At 38.5% G+C, this 21,307-nt stretch overlaps 1 protein-coding gene across 1 annotated transcript in view; it reads left to right on the plus strand.

Moving 5' to 3' along the window:
• C5 (complement C5) overlaps positions 1-21,307 on the plus strand; it is a 1,726,304-nt gene that overhangs the window by 26,652 nt on the left and 1,678,345 nt on the right. The window contains exon 2 of the mRNA XM_044057986.1: positions 4,827-5,019. Within this exon, the coding sequence (XP_043913921.1) occupies positions 4,827-5,019 (193 nt within the window). The remainder of the gene's footprint in view (positions 1-4,826; positions 5,020-21,307) is intronic.

The following is a 21,307-nucleotide window of genomic DNA, read 5'->3' on the forward strand; positions in this document are numbered from 1 at the left end:
GTTCTTCTATCTGGGTCAGTCTGAAACTAAGAAACTGATTATATTACTAAATTTACTATGATTAATTACAGCCTACTTAACTGATGTTTGATTAATCACTGTGTAAATGTCTAAAGTTACAGAAAATCATACTCTCAAGTTCTGACACTCAGAAGATTGTACAACACTCCTAAATAATTGCTTTTGCATGGGACCTACCTCATCTTGGATGTGGGGCCAACCTCCTACAGTCACAATCTCTATATACACCATCTCTGAAAAAATACAAACTCAGGGAAAAGATATAAAACAAAATTAAACTCACATTTTCCATATTTTATGCTACAAAAACAAAACAAAAAACAAAATCAAAGCACAACATCCTCCTGAAATATTTTAATGCAACAGAGCACTAGATGGCTATCCATAGTGCTCTCCATATTACTATTCTAGATAATAATTAAATACTTAAATAATTAAATAGAGCTGGTATCAGACTTCAGTCTAAATGGAATTACCTTGTACTCTACTCTCAAATTTGATACACATATCACTATAGTACTTCTATCAAACTGACAAAATGATTTCTAATCCCCAACTTGTGCTTAGCCACCACCACTGCTTAGATTTCACTGAGTTTTCTGCATTTTCCATCTTTCGTTATAACCCATGTTCCTTTTCCACTTCCATATTAGACAGTCATACATACCATCATGTATCAATGTATATCTCAGGTCACTCCACCCAAATCCTACCACCTCCTATCATAGCAACTAAGTGCCTAAAGCTAAGTAACAGTGCTATTCCACAGGGGATATAGCTCACTCCACCCTACAACATGCAGGAAAATGTCCACACTTCTTTATAAAATTGGCATATCCTTACCTGTGGCCTATGCTTCTATAATCATTTAGGTTCATAGGTTCATAGGTAGGTACTAGGCTATCGGCCCTGGGGACTATACAAGCCCAGCCTAAAAGGTACCCTGGCTTTTGCCACCCAAGAAAATTATTTTCCTGTGCCACTGTCGAGCAGAGCCACAGAGGTGATCCCCAGGGTGAATTTCCTATTTCCCATCCAATCATCAAGATTTTTCTTGAAGAGTGCTAATGAGGAGCTTTGTTTGATATAGATAGGTAGTTTATTCCAGAGTATTTTCTCATTAAAACCCCTTCTCTCATAACTGTCCTGGCAACCGTTTCTTTGTTGTAGCTGTATCTAAAAACTGGAACATATTACCTCTAAATATAAGAAGGGAACTCAGTACCTTTACCTTCAAAAACACTGTGAGACATCATCTCTGCTTTGCCTAAAATGCAGCTGTAACATATAGACAGAGAATGTGATCCATAAAGCAACGTCTACTTCCCTTACTATTACCGACTACTCCAAGCATGCTAACTCACTAAATACTGAACGCACATCATTAAATGTCAGCTTACTTTAGCTCATTGGCCTTTGAATTTGTAAAAAACTATTTAGAATATGGGGTCCAAATTAGTTAAACGAAAAGCGAAACCTGTATGAGCGACAGGCAATGAGCGAAAGTCACAAATATTGAAGAAGAGAAATAAAAGAAGTAATACGCAAAGTATTTCACTGTTTTATGCAGGGGAAAAGCCCCCCTGCGCCTCCCCCCACCCCACCCCCCCTACTTAAATATACCAACTCCAAGATCGCACTCCATTGAAGTAAATTGGAAGAATTCCCTACAGCGATCTTCGTTTATTCTTTCAATATTTGCGACTTTCGCTCATTGCGTGTCACTCAAACGGGTTTCGCTTAACTCAGTTTTCGGTTAACTAATATAGACCCAGAATACGCAGGTGAAGAACTACATAGCAAGTTTATTTACTCTACAAGCTGGCTTCTCTACTAACTCTTGATAATGTTGATATGTTTTCCTTGTCTTATAAGTGCCACAAATGTATTGATGACAAATCTTTATATTGTTGATGTTTTCCCTGTCTTATAAGCGTCACAAATGTACTGATGACAAATTCATTGTAATGAATAGTATCTGCTTGACCCACTTCTGGTTTCTATTTATTTGCTATCACTGCTCCTGAAACACTATTGTGTTTACCACTGTTACAACTATGAAAATATCATATTGTCACCAGTATTCTTGTTATAATAACGTACCGTTGTATATGTTTCTTATGTAAGCAGTTCTCCCTGCGTCTCTGATGAAATTGGGTCAAGTCCAATTATAAACTCATGGTTACTTAAATGCATATATAAACGTGGACATAAAGGTTTACATATTAATTATTAGCTCATTATTAGTACCTGATGCTGTCCTAAAGCAGCAAACGTATAGCGTGTAATCTGAAAACTAGGTCACACATTGTTTTCTACTTAACGTTACTGTCAGATAAAGAAAGGTATAAAGCACATTTGCAGATATTGTCTGGTCTGTTGCACTGTGGAACAACATGGAAGTTATAACATTGTCTTTATTTTTGTGTTGTACATACTACAGTCAGTATTCCTGTTTTGTGTCACAGCAAACTGTACCAAATATAACTGAATAAGCAAATCTGCTTATTTTGCCACATTAATTATATAGCTAACGTTTAGTATCAGATTGAACTATCTTTAGTAGTTTTTATTACATGGTCTTTAATTAATAAGGTGTGGAGCTCCTTGTGATCAAAAAATGGGACGCAAAATTGTCTAAGGACTTTTTATGCACTTTATACAAAATGCATATGAATGAAAGAAAGTATGAAATCAAGGCTTATACAATGCCACCCAGCAGTAATTCATCAGTGAAGTACACTGCATAAAAAGAGCAAAATAATTATGTAAGTACAGTTCCTCAGAAACAAGGTAAAGGGACATGAATTAGAAAAATGCTAGCCAGAGGACAGAGAACAGAATAAATCTGCTCTGCCTTTTCTCTCTCTTCCATTTGTCATTGCTCATTGTCAAAGTGAGAGATGGGGACTTGTGACTCAGCCTAAAAACAAATTGGAGGTCCAAAGTGGATGAGGAAGAAGAGAATGTTCTACCAGACCTGATCAACCAGCACATTTTGAGATTTTGTGGGCAGCCAAGGTGGTGCAGCTGCTAGCATTGCCACCTCACAGCAAGAGGTTCTCTGGTTCGAGTCTTGCTGGGGTGCTTATTGTGCGGAATCTGCATGTCCTTCCTGTGGTCGTGTGGGTTTTCTCTGGGTGCTCTGGTTTCCTCCCACATCCCAAAGACATGCTGTAGGTGGATTGAATACTCTAAATTGGCCCAAGGCATGAGTGCGTATGAGTGTGCGCCTTCCTTGGAAGGTTGGGGGCAGGGCTGGCAACTCGACACTGTAAAACTCCACTGCCAATCATGAGCGGACAGGTGTTCCACTGTGGTGACCCCTAACTGGGAAAAAGATGAAAGAAAAAGAAGTGGTTATAGAATGTATACTAAACCTCCTGTAACTACCGTTATATCTTTCCTGCACACCTTGTGATGACAGTAACATAACCCTAAGTTTTCCAGATTTTTGCAGGTGATAATTCTGCTGATCATTGTGTTTATTTTTCTCACAACCCCTTTCAGTTTGCCATGTTCTGGGTTTCCTTTTCAGCAATGTGTGCAAATTACTACTTATGTTTAAATTATATTCAGTTCAGCTTTAGTTGTTAACACTCTCCCTCATATGTAGCATCAAGAGAGGAAAGGCTTAAAATAACTGTTGCTTTTCCTACAAAGCCTGTTTGAGACATAAATCTCAGAGACATACTCAAATAAATAAGGTAAAAAAGGCATCATCTAAAATAAAGAATCTGACCAGACTTAGCCACCAAACTTAGTAGTGACTTTTGAAGTTTTGGACGACCTCCTTTAACTGTTTCTGAATCCTGTATTTTAATTAATTGGCCTGTTTTTGTAACAAACAAAGAAGTGAAGTCCATTTGCTACTCTCTCACTGGGGTGAGCTATTCTCCTTGTATCTTCGATTGTGTTTATAAATACATTCTGACAAATTGGGTTGATACGATAGCAGAACATGCGTAGAGGGTTAAATGTTTCACAATGGCATGCAGCAGGGAAAAGTTCGAAGAACAATAGAACTGGGATGTAAAAAGTTTTAGGCACATGCCAAACCAGACTGCCAGCTACCATACTAGTTTTCACCTCTGTAGTTCAGTTGGGTTTCCATCATGTGCCTATCATAAGCCAAGCCTACACATTCTGAATCCTGCTCCTAGCTTAAGTTACCTAACTTGTGTCTCTCTCATTCCTTGTTATTTTTACTCTTTAGCCCTCCCTCTTCCCCTCGATCACAACTCATGCTCACATCTCTTATTTCTTCCAAAGTGACCACATTAACCTCCTCTACAAAGTCCATCTGTATCTAAGTATTGTATACACTTTTGCTGATGATGATTTAGGTTGATTTCATTTGATAGGGTTTTCTTTATAACTTCGTATACATTAGCTAACCTTGGCTTTTTTTAAAACTTATTACTGTAAGTTAGAAGAGACTGCCTTAATGTATATGTTTGCCCACATACAATGTGTATTTACTATAGTGTAATGTATTGTTCTTTTGTGTGTGCTATCTGTGATTCCTGCTGTCTATTTGCTCCTTCAGCCCTCCCTGGTCACCCCTGGAAAGAATCCACAAGAATCAGCTCATTTAACTGGGTAACACAAAAATAGACACTTAGCAAGATCAGCTAATTAACTAAATAAGTGAATGAAAGAATGAATAAACAAATAAATACAACTGTTATACCAGACGTGGGATGGGTCTAAGGGGTAAATAAGCAACTACTTTGAAATATAATTTTTCCAGTGAACCTATTTCTATTATTTAGTCTCTGCTTATAGTATGCATTGTTTTACAGGTATCTCATCACAGCTCCAAAGGTGATTCGTGTAGGAACATCTGAAGTAGTTGCAGTTCAAACTTTTGGATACAGTAATGATATGAATATTCAGATTGCTTTTAAAAGCTACCCAGATAAAGCAAAAACATTTTCTTCAGGATTTGTCAAGCTTACTGCTGCTAACAAATTCCAAGGCTCTGTTCGTCTCACAGTGAGTATTTGACATATTTTCTAGGTTTAATTCTACTGTCAATGTATTAATGTCAGAAATGCATTACCTAAGGAGGAACACTAACGTCTTAAAAAAACTAATACATGCTTCACTTACTGTCATTTATGAGTTACACTTTAAGTGTATCACTGTTTTGACATTTATATCACCTACCTAACCTGTGAGATATACCACAGCAAAGACCATGAGTCCTGAAACAGTTATTTGAATATTTTCTACAATTAACTTTGTAAATGGAAAATTTTAAGGATCATTTACTTTATTTCTGTACACCCGCAGACAGCAGCAGACAGGTATATGGTATTTGGCTGTTCTTAACAATTTCCATTCCTAGAGTACTTTGCCTTATAACGATTATTTTATTAATATGCATACAATGTTAGCATAGTCGCAGGATATCCACTATTAAGAAGATTACAGGGGCTTTGTAGATAAAAATAATCTGCAATGCTACCAATGTGCCTGTTGTTTTTCTTTATTTATACATTTAGCTTTTGCTGAGTTTGTAGGCAAACTAATTCCCAAGGAAAAGTTTAGAGACATGATCTGGAAGAGGATATAGAGTCATAAATCAATAATCATCAGAGTATATTTCATCAATTTTTGCATATATCTTTAAATGGTTATTCATATTAATCCAACATCTTGTATCAGAACTGCTGGTTATTATCAAACACTAAGAAACATAATAGAACACAGTAGGACTGGTATGCAGTTTGAATGGTAGACAGCAACCACATGTATTCCCTTTTAATAAAACTAACATTAAACCATAGATGGTAACTTACCCATTCAAGTCTGTGCTAGGCTCCAGAAACGCAAGTCAAAGGGAATTATAGCAATGGTCATAAACAAGATGGATGGAAAATGAGATCTACAATCTTAGAAGATTAGAAGAACAAGGATGTTTAAGAACAGGATAGAAATGACATGACTAAAGAAAGAAGTAAGGAAATGATATATGAAAATGGAAAAGAAAAGGATGTAAACAGGATAACTGTAAAGAGGATGAGAATCAAACTAATGAGGAGGCCACACAAAAGACAGCATTGTCACTCAAAAGTCTAGATGCCTTTACATAAAGGAGATAGCTATATATGTGTGAGACATAAAAATCGGCAAAAAAGACCTTTATGTACATTAGGAAATGATGCAGGATTCTTAGTTAATGGGAAAAAAAGAGGAATATAAGGATGTGGCACAAGAAATACTCATAACATGTGAATATCCAGGCCATAACTCTTCAGATTTTTCAGCCTTCCACAGCCCTGTATGATATTCAGGCATGAAAGAATGCCACACCATGGCTTACTGCATAGTAAAGTGACAAGAACATGAACAATATATTTGTATATCAGCAGCATGCACACTAAACTGACACTTTAAGGCCAGTGCATGTATAATTCATGTGACTTTTCATGCCAGTAAGCAAGACAAAGCACAACAGTATTCCAGTGGCTGAAATCACATGGCCATTATTACCACAATACAGTGTGGAGGAAAGGGAGAAGCAGAGGGAAAACACAAGAGAAGTAAACATGTCAGAGGTTGGTGGGAGATGAGACAATAGGGTACAACATTTTGGCGAGATAGAACCTCCTTCAAGTACATGAAGAGAGAAAGGATGAGGGGAACATTATGCAAGAGAAGACTGGATATGTAAAAGGGTGAAGGATGCTGTGCGGGGAGACAAAGTAACATTAAAACAGTACAGACAAAAAGGGGTGGCATCACCATTTTCATTACTGGTAGTCAATGAGAGGCATGCTACTGTGATTATGTTGTGAACTCTTTCATGGCTGTAGGTATATGTGGTTTGCTGCTACAGTGTGCATTTAAAATTTAAACAACTGCTCAGATATCAAGGGCATGATGGACCAGTACACATATTTCCTAGTGGTACTAGTATATGTAACATAATGGTTTATTGTGCTTCATTGTTAACATTTATGTCTTAGTGATGACAGCAGCTGTTCATATACTGTTTAGGTTGGAGTGGTGGTTCTACCATGCAATACTAGTAGATTATTTTGCAAGATACTCATTGTCAGGAAGTGTAATGTGGTACCCTAACACACTGTATAAGTGTAGCCTACTGTGAAAATACTCTGTGGTGGGATTACACGTGATAGCAGCAGACTATTTTACAGACTATCCAATGTAGGGATGTATTACAGCATACTGTAAGCAGAGAGTATAAAGGTTACATATCGTGAAGATGGTGTTTTTTAGGGGGGGGTGTTATACATAACATATCAACAGATGATTTTATAGGTGTTCCACTGTGAGGATGTGTTACATAATATTGTAGCATAATATATAAGTTCCTCATGCTCTCAATGTGCTTTTTGTTTGGGGTTTATGCACTCAATATTGGCAGATTATTTTACAGGCTATGTAATGTAGGGAACTATTACATGGTACTGTAGCTCACAGTATAAATTGCACACATTGTGACTGCATGCTTGTGTGGGGTAGGTACATTCTCAGTAACATTACATGCATTTTTATCAATACATATTTTTGCTTTCATCACATAAAAACAAGATTTGACATGTCTACAGGACAAAGCAGACAGTGGCTGAATAATTTCAGCAATTGCTGAAAACATTCTAGTGCATGGAATTCAGATGATGGGGGTGCACACCATCCATTATGGGAGAAGGTGTAGTAGCCTGGTTTGTGGAACATAAACATGAAGGGTGGGTACAATTTCACAATGAGCCAGATTTGCCACTACCTGACTGGCATTATTCACGATACCAAGCAGAATGCACAGAGAGTTGCAAGCAGAGGTCAACCACAATGGGTGGTTGCCAGTATCAGCAAGCCCATCACTGGGCGGAGAGGATGAAACAAAATTTAGCCCCAGTCAGGGTGTGGATACTGGTGCTCACCTGATCCATGCCATCTGTGTCCACTGGTTGATAACTTGGGTAGTATTCAATTATGGTTTGTATATACAGCTGTTATACTAGTTGGTATAGCTTAATAAAACAGGTATAATGCAGATTTCATTTCCTAGTCACATCAGCAGTGCAACAGACTGCCCATGCATGTCACAAGGGCACTCTTGCAGTATAATGTAAGGTGTTCACTATGGGGTTTTACATTTTATGCATTCACAGGAAGAACCAGTTATAGACATCATGTAGCAATGGCTGATGCTAGACAAGTTCCTGATGTGTAAACCTCTGCAGTGTCTGGTGATGATACTCATTTACCAGGAGATGTGCTACAGCCAGAAGATATGGTAAGGTTAGTAGTTATCTCCCTCCTGGGTGAGGAGTAATCATCAACAGATGATGTATGTGTTGTTGAAGATAGTAGGCACCCTGTCAATGTATTGGTTGTGTGCACAAAATCCCTTGTGCTGAAATAATCTCCTGAAGCTGAGAGCCTCAGAAATGTTGCAAATGGACAAAACTCTAGCCTCAGAGGTACACTGCTTTCTCCATAGGCATAACCACCAGCTCAATATAATAGGAAGACCTTATACCTTCAAACATTACAGCAGCCTCCTGACATGGGGTGGAATTGGGAAGTAATCAGCAGATTTGTAGTACTGTGATCCAGGGACTGTCTGTTGTCATAGACTCCTTAGTGGAGCTGGTAGGTGTCTTAAGTGGACTTTGTGATGATATTGCCAAATGAGAACAAGGAAAGCAGAGATTATAAAGTGATGTTTATGGTGATGGCTATGGTGTTAAACAATGCCACAATGAGCACTGGCATCTGTAAAATTACATCAGACATCATGTCTGTTCAGACTGGCAATGAAGTCAATGTACTGGGTAAGATATGGACATGGGGTATATATGTTCATGGGATACTGCAGAGGCCATGATTCAAAAGCCATGTTTGGAGCTTTCAGAAGCCCTGCCACCTCTTGCCATTGATGTTGATGACTACCTATTTCTATCACTGGCATCCCTTACTAGCGAACATCATCCAGGTACAGGTCACTCAGTAACATACCATTCCTGCCACTGGAGGTCATTAGCCCTGCACACTCTTACCAGCAAAGTATAGCAGGCCAAAGTTAAAAAGTAGAAAATGATCTATGCCACAAGAGTCCCTGAGACCCGCACCCTCACAGAAGCAAAGTACCACTAGAAGACAGGCATGTAGTAACACCCTATCCATGTCATAGGAAGACATGTCTACTGACATCGTCTATCTTTCCAGCAATTCCACACCCACATCCTTGTTGTCAGTTTTGTATTATCATCTTCCTTGGCCACTGTGCATCTGCTGATCTGTGTACACACCTTCCACTCCATCACCCTACCCATTTTTTTGACAGTCTTGTGTTACTGTGTCTCCTGGTACCCTAAGCAAATGATAATAATTGTGAGCCACATCACACTCTATCTCATGTAGTGTTGATCTAATATCTAATGTGAAACCAGGCCATGTACTCACCAGCTAAACCTGACAGGCACAGTGCATGCATCATGCTTACTCTTTTACCCAATACACATCATGGCTTAAAGTTGTTAACAAGATGTTGCCGTCTTGTTACTGCTGTGATATACTGCACTCATCACAGCTTAGGGTCTTTTGCTGACTGTACCTCATCCTGCTGCTGTCTGTTGGCCTCATCTACTGCTGTTGCTGATGATAGATGGTATAATGCAATCACGTGACTGGGCTGCCAGTCCTGCTTCCTATAATATTATATTAAGGAGAATGGAGCATACTGCAATCATCTTGTTGGCTGTATCACAGCTGTATCCCCTAACTAAATCCAGGCGTCAAAACTGTGCCATCGGTAGCTCAAACACATGCTTTGTCACGTTCCTTTCCTGGGTGTGAGCAGTGCTGAAATTAATTTCAACAATGGTTTCAGGGTTGCATATAGGGGTCATAAGCCAGGCCGGGGGGGGGGGGGGGTTAGTCAGTGAGGCAAGCAAAATACAACAGAAAATAAAATTCATGGGAGATATTGGCTACATGTATAGTATAAGTATGGGTCAGCATGTATTCAACACACTATGCCACCACTTACCAACAAACTTACTCTATGAATCATAAGATCATAGGATTACAGCAAATACAAGGTGAATGAATAATGACCATTCTCTCCTTGCCAATACTCACTCTCATGCTGTACCCCCCCCTCTCAAGAACAGCAAAGCAAGCAAATCCCAGAGTAAAGCTATGGGTACTCATCCAATCATATAGGTTTCATTTTGAGGAGGGCAGTTTGTTTATCTTGGAAGGGAATTCTGTACTATAGAAGGGATAGGCACTTGATAATAAATTTCCCTCTCTAGCTTATTTTATTTATGTCTTGAGGAGGTTTAGGTCCCTAATTTTGGTATTAGTGGAGCTATTTAATTTGCAAAGATGCAAGAAATCAAGAAGGATTGGGTCTCTAATGGCACAGAACACAAGAAATAGATCACCCCACAAGATCCTATAAGAAATCACCATGCTGGAAACAAACGTTCAGGTAGAACATATACCAAATGTGAGGATCATGCTAACTACCAGGATATATATACACAAATAGGAAACAATTCATTGTACATTGCACTCTATCTGTCAGTTGAAGGAATGGTAACCTTTCCTACTACTGTATTTTTGGGATTGCGGCCGGGGGTGGTGGTGGTTGCTTTTATAGCCAGCTGAATACAGCTTATGGCACCTAGCATCTCAGGAAAGTGGATTATGTTGTAGAAGCCACACATAGTGCTGGATCATTCCTCTTCAATCCAAGGTAATTACTTATTTCATTAACATGAAGCAGCAGAACACCAAGAAAGGTACTAATTACACTTGAGACAGAAGTCTGGGATGTACTCATGTGTTCTCCAGCTGGATGCTGAAAGGTCCCTGCAGCTAGGATGGCAATAGCTACACATACTTTTGTAGCCACAGATATAGGTAGACCACAAATTCCCTGAAGTTCACCATGTTGGTAAATATACAAAAAGAAGTGGTTCGGGCCCACCAGAAAATAGCTCACAGTTAATTTATTAAAATGAAAGATCCACACAAGCACTTTCACCCTGCCACGATGCAGGCTTTATCAAGTGAATCACTTGATAAAGCCTGCACTGTGGCAGGGTGAAAGTGCTTGTGTAGAACTTTCATTTTAATAAATTAACTGTGAGCCGTTTTCTGGTGTGCCCGAACGTCTTCTTTTTGTATTGGTTTACATTTGCGGTTATTTTCTGCTGTTTCTATGGTTTTATGTTGGTAAATATGTCAACCAGGCTCAGGATGATAACCTAGTCCATTCTATAGTGATCCATTATCTGGTTAACTGTGAGGATATGGTAGGTGTGATACTGTGGTAACATGAATCTTAGGTCAGCAAAGACATGAAACCCAGTCTACCTAGTTGGGGTCTAGGGCAATATTATGCTGCTCAATACAATCTACTACAACTGTGAATATGTTTGATGACAGCCTCTGTCACGGCTGTAGTTAGTTCCTTACTAACACACTAAGCTACTGTGTAAGTACAGTGCCAGAATTCATTTAACAAGCCATGCAATCAGCTGGTAGGAGGTGGTAGGTAGTGGATGATCTGTAATGGTAGTAGGTAGGTAGTAAGCAAAAGCTTACATGGATTGATGGAGAGATGTAATAGTACAAACGTTGAAGTGCTTATAAAATTGATTGAAGAAGAAAAAGAAGAAAGAGTATAAAAATAATATGACAGGGTATGGTTGGGAATAGGGTTAGGGTAGGAAGGCCACAGTAACAGGGAACAATAAGTAGTCACGCATGAGATATGACAGAGAAGTTTCCAGCATCTCTGAATTGGAAGACCCCACAGGTAAGTAGAAGGTACTCTGCTCTTTACCTAAAACAAATTGCAGCTTCTTAGGAGAGCAAGATAAAGTGCTCTTTTTGTAATAGCCTTCTTTGTAAAGGCTGGTAGGAATCTGTTATGATTGGTTACCCTTATTCATGCTCAAAATATAAGAAAGCCATTGAGATGGGGCAAGGGATCATATTTTTTAACTAAAAACTAATATTATGAACCAGCGTTCAACAAGGGATTTAATATAATCTCTCACTATGTCAGTATGTAGCTTTATAAAAATATGGAGGCCATGCCAATAAAAGCTATACCCCTCACTGAATATTTTATTACATTCATACTTTTTTGTGGGATTCAAAATTCATTTCAAGTTTATTTTCTATATTTTATTTGCTATTATAAAATATGAAGCTTATTATTATAAAAGTCCTTCATTGAATATTTTATTACATTCATACTGCTTTTGGGGGGGGGGGGGTCAAAATTCATTGCAAGTTTATTTTCTTTATTTTATTCACTGCCATGTATGTAAACAAAATGTATACATTGCATACATACAGCAATCAGAAAATATGTTGGCCATTGTGCACATTTTATAATTTTAAACACAAAATCATCAAAACTATTATATTTTGTGTAAACACTGGAAATGAGCCATAATGTTAATACAGTTGAAAGGTATGTAGTTTAATGGATTCAATGCATATTCATTGGGTCCTCCATACATCTGCTTTTTGGATTGTAGTATGGCATTGTGGAAGTACAACTTCTTGTTCTCAATAAAACTCAAACACGTGAAAATTTGCTGTCATTTTATTGATGATGTATTTTACATAATGGAAGCACAACCTCAACATTGTTAATACTTATTTAGGACATTCAGAATTGTGTTGGTGCTTTGTCACATACTACACAGATCAACAGTGGCAGGATTATCTATAGAGAAGATCTTTCTACAAGGATTATTCACTCTGCACTGTAGTATTTATAAAGACCACTGAATGTAACAAGAATACAAGGTGTCTGAGAAAATAATGTATTGTCCAATTATGGAATACATCAACAACTATGACATGCATTTTGACTGTCATCATAGATTGCAAGAAAGTCATTACATATTCATTTCTCTATATGCAACTATTGACATTTATATCACATTGGATAAAGGTGAATTAGCAGGGGATACATTTGTTGACTTTAAAAAGGGCTTTTGATAGTGCTGACCATCACTATCTATTACAAAAATTATGTTCACTACATTCTGGAGACTTAGCAATAAAGTGATAACTATCTCATAATGCAACATTTTAATGTTAAATGAATCTACATTATGGGGGGTTCCACACGTTTCAGCACTGGGACCTTTACTGTTTTCCTTATTCAGAATTAATGTAACCTGTATAATCCCACCTACTTCAATTACTCTTTATGCGTATGATATTCTAATACTTGGGTCTAGATGATCAATTAACTTCTTAGAAACACAGCTAAAAAAATGCCATCAAAGATTTAGCACCTCAGGTCAAAGAAAACATGATCCAAGAAACACTACAAAAACTGTATTATTGTACTTTGTTTCTAATAAATGATTGAACCCTACAAATACTATTAAGATTATTGCTTGGTTAGGCAGCTAACCAGAACAGTCTTATTTGCCCTCATTCTATCATCCAACGAATGAAACAGATTGTAAATAAAGTATCAGCCCAAACAATGTCATACTAAATTGTATCTCGTCACCTTAACTACAAGTCCAGATCTGATATCTAAACTTGCACATGGCCTTTGATCTCACTGCATTTGTGTAACGTCACTCAGCTGATACAGACCATAAGCAATAAAACATGCAGATTCAACGCACCAGCCATATTAGCAAACAGAATAATCCTGTTCTTTGACTAGATTACCACTTATTACCACAGTAGACGAGATAAGTTTAGAAAACCAATACTAGCAAATTGGAATAATTTAAGTCTCAGAAATGAAGTGTTTTATGCTATAGTTAGAAAGGAATTGATAGACTATTTAAGCTTAAGCTTAAGGCTAGTCAGAACAATTCAATTACTGCAACAGTCTGGGAATGCAATCAAGAAAACCTGAATAACAGTGCAAGATGATAAAATATGAAATAACTGCAGCCTTGCAATATACAAGCAATTTATCTTCAATACAAATGGAGGAAGAGTGTAATATGGTAAAGTGTACATAGTATAAGTAGCGAGATATAGATTATATTCATTTTAAATCTAAAGAACATTAGGGAGACCACAACACAATTAAGCTGATTTCATCTCTAACAGAATAGGAAGCAGCTGCAACAAACTGAATCTTAAGCTACAACAGGATAAATTGAAAAAAAAGAGGAAACAGGCCTTACCTTAGTGATATGTATACCAAGAAAGCTGGAATCTGGTTATTTTGATGAGTATGTAATAAATGGAGATTGCTTACCTTAATTTGGTAACTTACAGGGATTCCATAATCAAGAGTTAATTTATCTGGGTTCTGTTTTCAAATCCTTGATCTCTAAATACATTAACTCCAAGGCTTAGCTTGTAAATCGTTAGTACTGCACTTCTGCATGCAGTGCAGTTAGTCAGGTCCCAGGTGTCACAAAGGCATGACTGAAATTTCTCCTCTTGATTAGTGTGGTGGTATGGAGTGCAGCTAAACATAGCCCAGCCCAGTAAAGAACACTGAGCCACACAAATGTTCTCAAAATCTGAAGGCAAGAAATTAGTTTAAATGCTGTTGGTAACAGCCTACTACAGAATACATCAGGAAAGAGCAACTGTTTCTCTTTTCAAAGGAATAATCCCTTCCAAAAAAAACAGTAATAGGCACTAGATAGCCTAGCCTGTCTTAGCTGATCCACTGGCTTCACTGAAGTTTCTTTTCACATTCTGTGTGGCACTGAAGAGTGCAGCTAAATGTATCCCACCAGTCTAGAATGCTAAGCTGTGCAAGTTTGTTTGTCTTTTTGGCATTTCCCAGTTAGGGGTCGCCACAGCTGAACTCTGGTCTGCTAATGATTGGCAGTCGATTTTTATGGGGCTGAGTTGCCAGCCCGACGCCCAACCTTCAGGGAAGGCACGCCCATTCACACGTCTTTTGGAGGTCACTCGACCGCGGGGAGGACATGCAGACTCCACACAGAAAGCACTCCAGCCGAGAAATGAACAGGAGAACCTCTTGCTGTGAGGCAACAACGCTACCGCTGTACCACCGCGGATCTAATGCTAAGCTGTGCAAGTGTTCTACTTAAATACACTCAAAGATGTTTATCAAAATTGGATGCAGCTAATCAGTTTAGTATTACTGATAACAGCTAACCACAACACAGACTAAGCCAGTTAACAACTGTCCCTCCTCACACCAGAAGCAGCAACACAACTATCCCAGCAGGGAAACCAAAATAGCAGGTCCCAGACAGATACTTGCCTCTTTTTAGCCAGGTCCCAAGTATTCCAAAAGTTTAACTGAAAATTTTCCTGTCAAGCTGTGTGACATTGTAGAGTACATATAAATGCATGAACTCAGCAGTATACAATGCCAAAACATGCAGCTAATTTCCCTAAACACACACACACACACACACACACACACACACACACACACACACACACACACACACACACACACACACACACACACACACACACAAGTCTGCCAAAACTGGGGCAGTCAATCAACTCAACGTTGATGGTAATGGCATCAACAGATTATACCAGTAACTGGTTAGCATCTGTTCCCCTTCTCAGCAGAAGTAGCTGTGTAACACTATGGAGCACAGCTAAAAGCTGAATAGCATTATATTGTGCAAGAATATGCACCGGTCCTCAGTTTAGCTTTTTTGTCTGTGTACATCTTTTTTTACTAGATAGGCATTTTCTACACTCTTTTGTAGGGCAGTACTAGAAACTTGACCAGGCATTTTAAAAATTATGAATAGAGGAATTTGCATTGTGTTTCTCCCTCTAGCATATTATGCTGAGTTCTTTGGGGGGTGCTGTATCAGTTTTTTAAATCATCTTTACCCCTATGCCTGCTGATCATCAGGCCTCTCCTTGATCAGACATTATACTGAGTCATCCAAACAGCCATGAAGGTACTTTGTACTCTCATTAACATTCCAGCAATAACAGCTTTTTCAATTTAATGGCCTAACACACAAGGACCATCTATGCCTCCTTGTCTGTGCATGTGTGATCTCCCCACCATTACCAGCTTGAGAAGCCTCACAAACCTCTTCCTAGCACTGGCTTTCTACATCATGATCACTCTCAAGCTAGGGCTGTGTCATCAGAGCAGTGGTGTGAGCAAAGGAGGAACCACCATCCTTCCTCCCCAGAATGGGTATGCCCCATCTTTCCTACCTGTGCTGTCAGGCACATCAGCCACTAGTCAGACTTGGTTGGCCTGGACTGTAATCAGGACTGTATTCCTCGATCCCACTTGTACAGGCTCTGTTATCTTTTTTTCACATAATAATTCAATTTTAAGTGAAAAACAACACTTTAAAAATAAAAATCCTTCCATGTCAGCCTCGATGTTTGTATCCTTCGTAGATGAAATTTGAAGAGGACACCTTCTCAGACCTTTACCTCTATTCCCAATAGTCAACATCCCTTCACCACGTAAATTTTTTGCATGGAGACCGTACCCCCTGTACCTGCTGACATGGGGGTTCTAGTCTGAAATCCTTGATCTCTAAACACATTAACTCCAAGGCTGCACCAAGACAGATAGAAAGGAATAAAAGTGTCTCCATTTCATTCATGGGAACTAGCAGTAGTGTTCTTAGAGATCATGCATGTTAGGCAGAGTCCTCCACTAGTGACAAAATGTATAACATATGAAGGTTTGTCAGAATGCTCAACAAACATTAACCACACTCTGTATAAGCTTCTAGCCTCTATGGGATGATTATTCATACTGCCATCTAGAAGGACCATGTACCACATGACATGCAACTACCTGTAGCTAGGTATTAGCATATTTAAAGCTATACACCTCATGTACTACATCCCCTTTTAGTCCTTCTCTGATAACCCGCTTAGACCACTGACGGCTCAAGAAGGAGCCAGTGGCAATCCTGGCATACAAAGCAACAAGACTAGTGTTGAAGGATGTGCTGATCCATCATAGAAAACACACATGCAGGCACTCACATGCATGTGAGGGCACACACACACACACACACACACACACACACACACATGGCACCTCACCTATATGCAAAATGGAGTTTTTCCAATTCACCTATAACATCTCCTTGGGATGTAGGAGGAAGTCAAAGCATCCAGCAAAAAGCTAAATACGCAAAGAGGAGACACATACTTTGCATAGAAGGCAGATAAAAATTAAACAGGAAAATGAAGTACAGAGAGACAATGACTCTAAATTCTCCTGCATTGTGCCACTGTGTGTTGGGAAGTATTAGGTGATACTGATTATTTTAAATTAACCTTCACTCTACACTAAGCAAGTCATGGGCTTTCACCTCAGGTCATACATTTTATACCATTTGTTAGAGAAAAATACTTTAAAAAGACCAAAAGCATAAGGTTCAGTTCAGGTAACTTTATTCTTGCGCAAGGAGACAAAAAATGCAGTTACAGAGTTTGTCTGGCTAAATCAGGAAGTGTCACAGTTATTATACCTTTCTTTCAAGACATTACCCACTATGACTGACGTAGCAGATCACCAGTTCACAATTCTGTTATTTTATAGATATTTCTCATACTTTTAGCTGATTCTTTAAAGTTTTAAAAAAGATTTTTCAGTAAACAGGATGGCCTTGATGACCACTGGTCAATTATAACTTTCTTACTATGTGATGTTACAAGTCTAGGTACTATGGCTAATTTAAGCACAATGCAAGTACAGATTTCTGAAGCAGTTTATTGTTCTTTATATCTAACTATCTTGCAGCTTGTGCACTTTTTCATCAACTCGAACAGAGCTTATTGTCTATAATGAATGGATCTACAGAAATTATTATTATTCTCCTTTTAATTTCCTGACCTAGCAGAAAATCACCTGCTTTCCAGTACATTTCCAAGGCATAAACATGTATTTTGCTGTGCTAGCAAACTAGGTCAGAGTGCATCTTGCAGTGTCAGAAAGCATAATTTCAGAAAAGCACATTTGCAGTCTCAAATAAAACTAATGCTGCATATAGAATAAAAATATGTTAAATCTTCCCTTATTAAAATAAGCATTGCACACATATGTTAATACATATTTTTCTAACATTTCTCCCCCGTTAATACTTTTTGTTCTATTTCAGAAGCATAAACAGTTTATTTTCTTCTCCTAACCTCTTCCTTTGAGGATTTGCAGCTAAGAGAGTCATTCAGTTTAAACTTATGAAAGTGTTTCCTTTTTTAACAGTTCTTCAATTTCAGTACTTTGATACAAAGTCTCAGAAACTGACATGTCTATAAAATCTTTGATTAATTTTTTCATGCAGGGAATTCCACAGCAAATGCATGCCCCTAACAATAGTAATCCCACACAAATGGCAATTAGGATGTTCATTAGGATGGAACCCCACCCCCTAAACAAATTCTGGAAAAAGTCCATCAGTGGGTTTGGGCCTGGCCTGGTCATGTCTGACACTTGTTGGATCGCTTCCAAATGGTCATTAATTTCGTGCTTATTGTTGTGAATGAACAAACAGCACTCATCTTTGATTAAAGCGCACGTACCACCTCTCGCCGCTAGGGTGAAGTCAAGAGCCATGCGGTTTTGAAGCATCACAGTTCTCATTGCATTCAGTTCATCAGTCATTAATTCAAGAGCAGAAAAAGTTGCATTGCTCACGACCTCAAGAAGTTTGGATAGCTTTCTCAGTTCCCAAATTGATTTAACTGCACCATATGCAGGGGCTATGCCAGCCCAGGATATGATAGTGTCACTCAAGTCCATGTGTGCTAGTTTACTTTTGTTTTTCACGGAGTTATGGTTCCTCCAGCCTGCTACGATCTGTCCCACTGGATTCTCAGATTTCTTGATTGGATTTTCAGGTTTCTTTGCGACATCTCTGACGTTTTGAATTCTCCCATGAGGCAAAGTTGTAGTGTGTCGTATGGCAGGGACCAGGTAACCCAAAAAACAACTGCCAGACCAATTCTCAGGCAACCATTTGTATGCCTTTTTCCCACATATGAAATAACAGTTTTCTACCTTAGTATTGATATACACCTTCCCTGCATGAAACATTTTCTTATCTATAATAGTCAGTTGCTTTAAAAGAATAGGATTATGTTGTATATCACTGACAGTTTTATGTAAGGACTCAAAGTATGAGTCATAATCTGCATCACAAATTGTTTCTGTATTTTTAGCAATTTTAGGTTTAATATAACATTTATAAGAGATAGTAACATTACATCTACTCCAACCTACTTGAATGGTGTCATTCTTGAAAAAGCATACGATTCCTGTTTGTGTAACAGGCAGAAATAATGCAATTTTGTCTCTAGATTTCACAGGTGTAGACTCAAAAATCAAGTTTTCCCAGGTCTCATTGACCCCTAGGGGGACAGCAGCCATCAATAATCCCCCATATGCTGTTGGTATAGCTGTGCAAATCCAAAAATTTGAAATATTAAAAGTCTCAGCATACACATATTTGATTGCTTGGTAAGTGTTAAAGTTCGGATGCCAGTCTATGAATGTTGAATCACGTTTATTCAGTCTAGCTGGTGTGGCTGAAGAAAAGAAAGGCCACAGCAAAAGCCACAGCAAAAAGAACATTGTCACTAATGCAGTCATTAAGATGATTATGCAACACTGCTGAATATACTGCTGAAATCGTTCAGTATTCTTATTGTCTCTAGGTCTTGTCGTCATTTTTATTGCTGCTGTGTGTTAGCAAGAGTTTTATCAAGTTCAAAGTTTTTGACTAGTTTACAGTGTGTTAAATGAATCCAAGATGATCGTTCCGCAATCTTGACTGCTGTGGGCATGTTCAGCAGTACTTGATACAGACCTTCCCACTTTGGAGTCGTCCAATTCTTGTTTTTGATTGTCTTCACCCAGATCCAAGTGCCTGGGGCTACTGCTACTTCGGAGGTGTTAGTTTGGTCTTTATCTGAAACAGAATTAAACTGTAAAAGAGATTTGTTATTTAGCATATTCCTCATGTAGTCTGCAAGTGTCCAATCTGTTTCCTGGTCTGCAGGCATGAGAGGTTTCCACTGAGGTATATAATAAGCTCTTCCGAAAATCTTTTCGAAAGGTGTCAGTCCTTTTGCATTCGGTCAGTTCTCATGCTCAGCAGTGCCAGGGGCAAACAGTACACCCAATTATTCTGTTATAAGTTTCTTAAGTTTATTCTTTAAAACTCCATTGTGCCTTTCTACCAACCCTGCAGATTGAGGGTGATATGCACAGTGATGTTTCAAAGAAATCCCAAAATACTGACTTAGCTGTTGTATAGTTTGATTAACGAAATGTGTACCATTGTCACTGTAGATCCTTTCCGGTATGCCAAATCTAGGAATAATCTCTTTAACTAGGGTCTTTGCAACAGTGGCTGCATCTGGTTTACTAGTCGGAAAGGCCTCCACCCATTTGGAGAACATATCCACAATGACAAGGCAGTATTTTTTGTTTTCACATTTGTTCAATTCTATGAAATCCATACAGATGGTATGAAACGGATACGGTGGTGTAGGGAAACTCCCTTGCTTGGGCTTTAATGCCCCTTGTGCATGATGTTTATTACAAATGTGACATGACAGGCAAAATTTTTTAGTGTAGTTTGAAAACCCATATGTAGCAAACACCCGATTCACTAACTATACCATCCCCCCTGTTGAGACATGGCTCTGCCCATGGCTCAACAAAGCTGCATATCTAAATAAATTATATGGTAATATTGGTTTTCCCTCTTTGGAGATGTACAGCCCTTTCTTGAGAATTGATCCTCATCTTTTCCATTTTTGTTTTTCAGCCTGTGTAGTAAGTGTCTGCATTGTTTTCAACATTTCTAAGTCTAAAATCTCAGAAGGTTGTAATTCCTCGTTCAAAAGAAATGCTTCTGAGGCTGCTTGCTTTGCAGCTGTGTCAGCTCTCGCATTGCCTTTTGAAATCCTATCTTGTTGTTTTGTATGAGCTATGCATTTACAAATAGCTACTTTCTGAGGCAACTGAATAGAATCTAACAAATCTAAAATAAACTGTGCATGGTTAATCGGTTTGCCAGTAGATGTCACCATTCCTCGATTCTTCCACTGTTGTGCAAAAACATGTACAGTAGAAAAAGCATACTGGCTGCCTGTAAAAATGTTTACGCTTTTACCCTTTGCTAAGGTACATGCCCGTGTCAAGGCAATCAACTCTGCTGCTTGTGCAGATACGTTATGTGGTAGAGGTTTTGCTTCTACAATCTCAGTGTCAGAAACTACTGCATAACCTGTTAGGTTCTGTCCTGTAGGACTCCTTTTGCATGAGCCATCCACGTAATATGTCACC

Source organism: Protopterus annectens, chromosome 16.part0 (assembly GCF_019279795.1).
Source record: "Protopterus annectens isolate FY-2018-M chromosome 16.part0, PAN1.0, whole genome shotgun sequence".
In the NCBI taxonomy this organism is placed as follows: Eukaryota; Metazoa; Chordata; order Ceratodontiformes; family Protopteridae; genus Protopterus; species Protopterus annectens.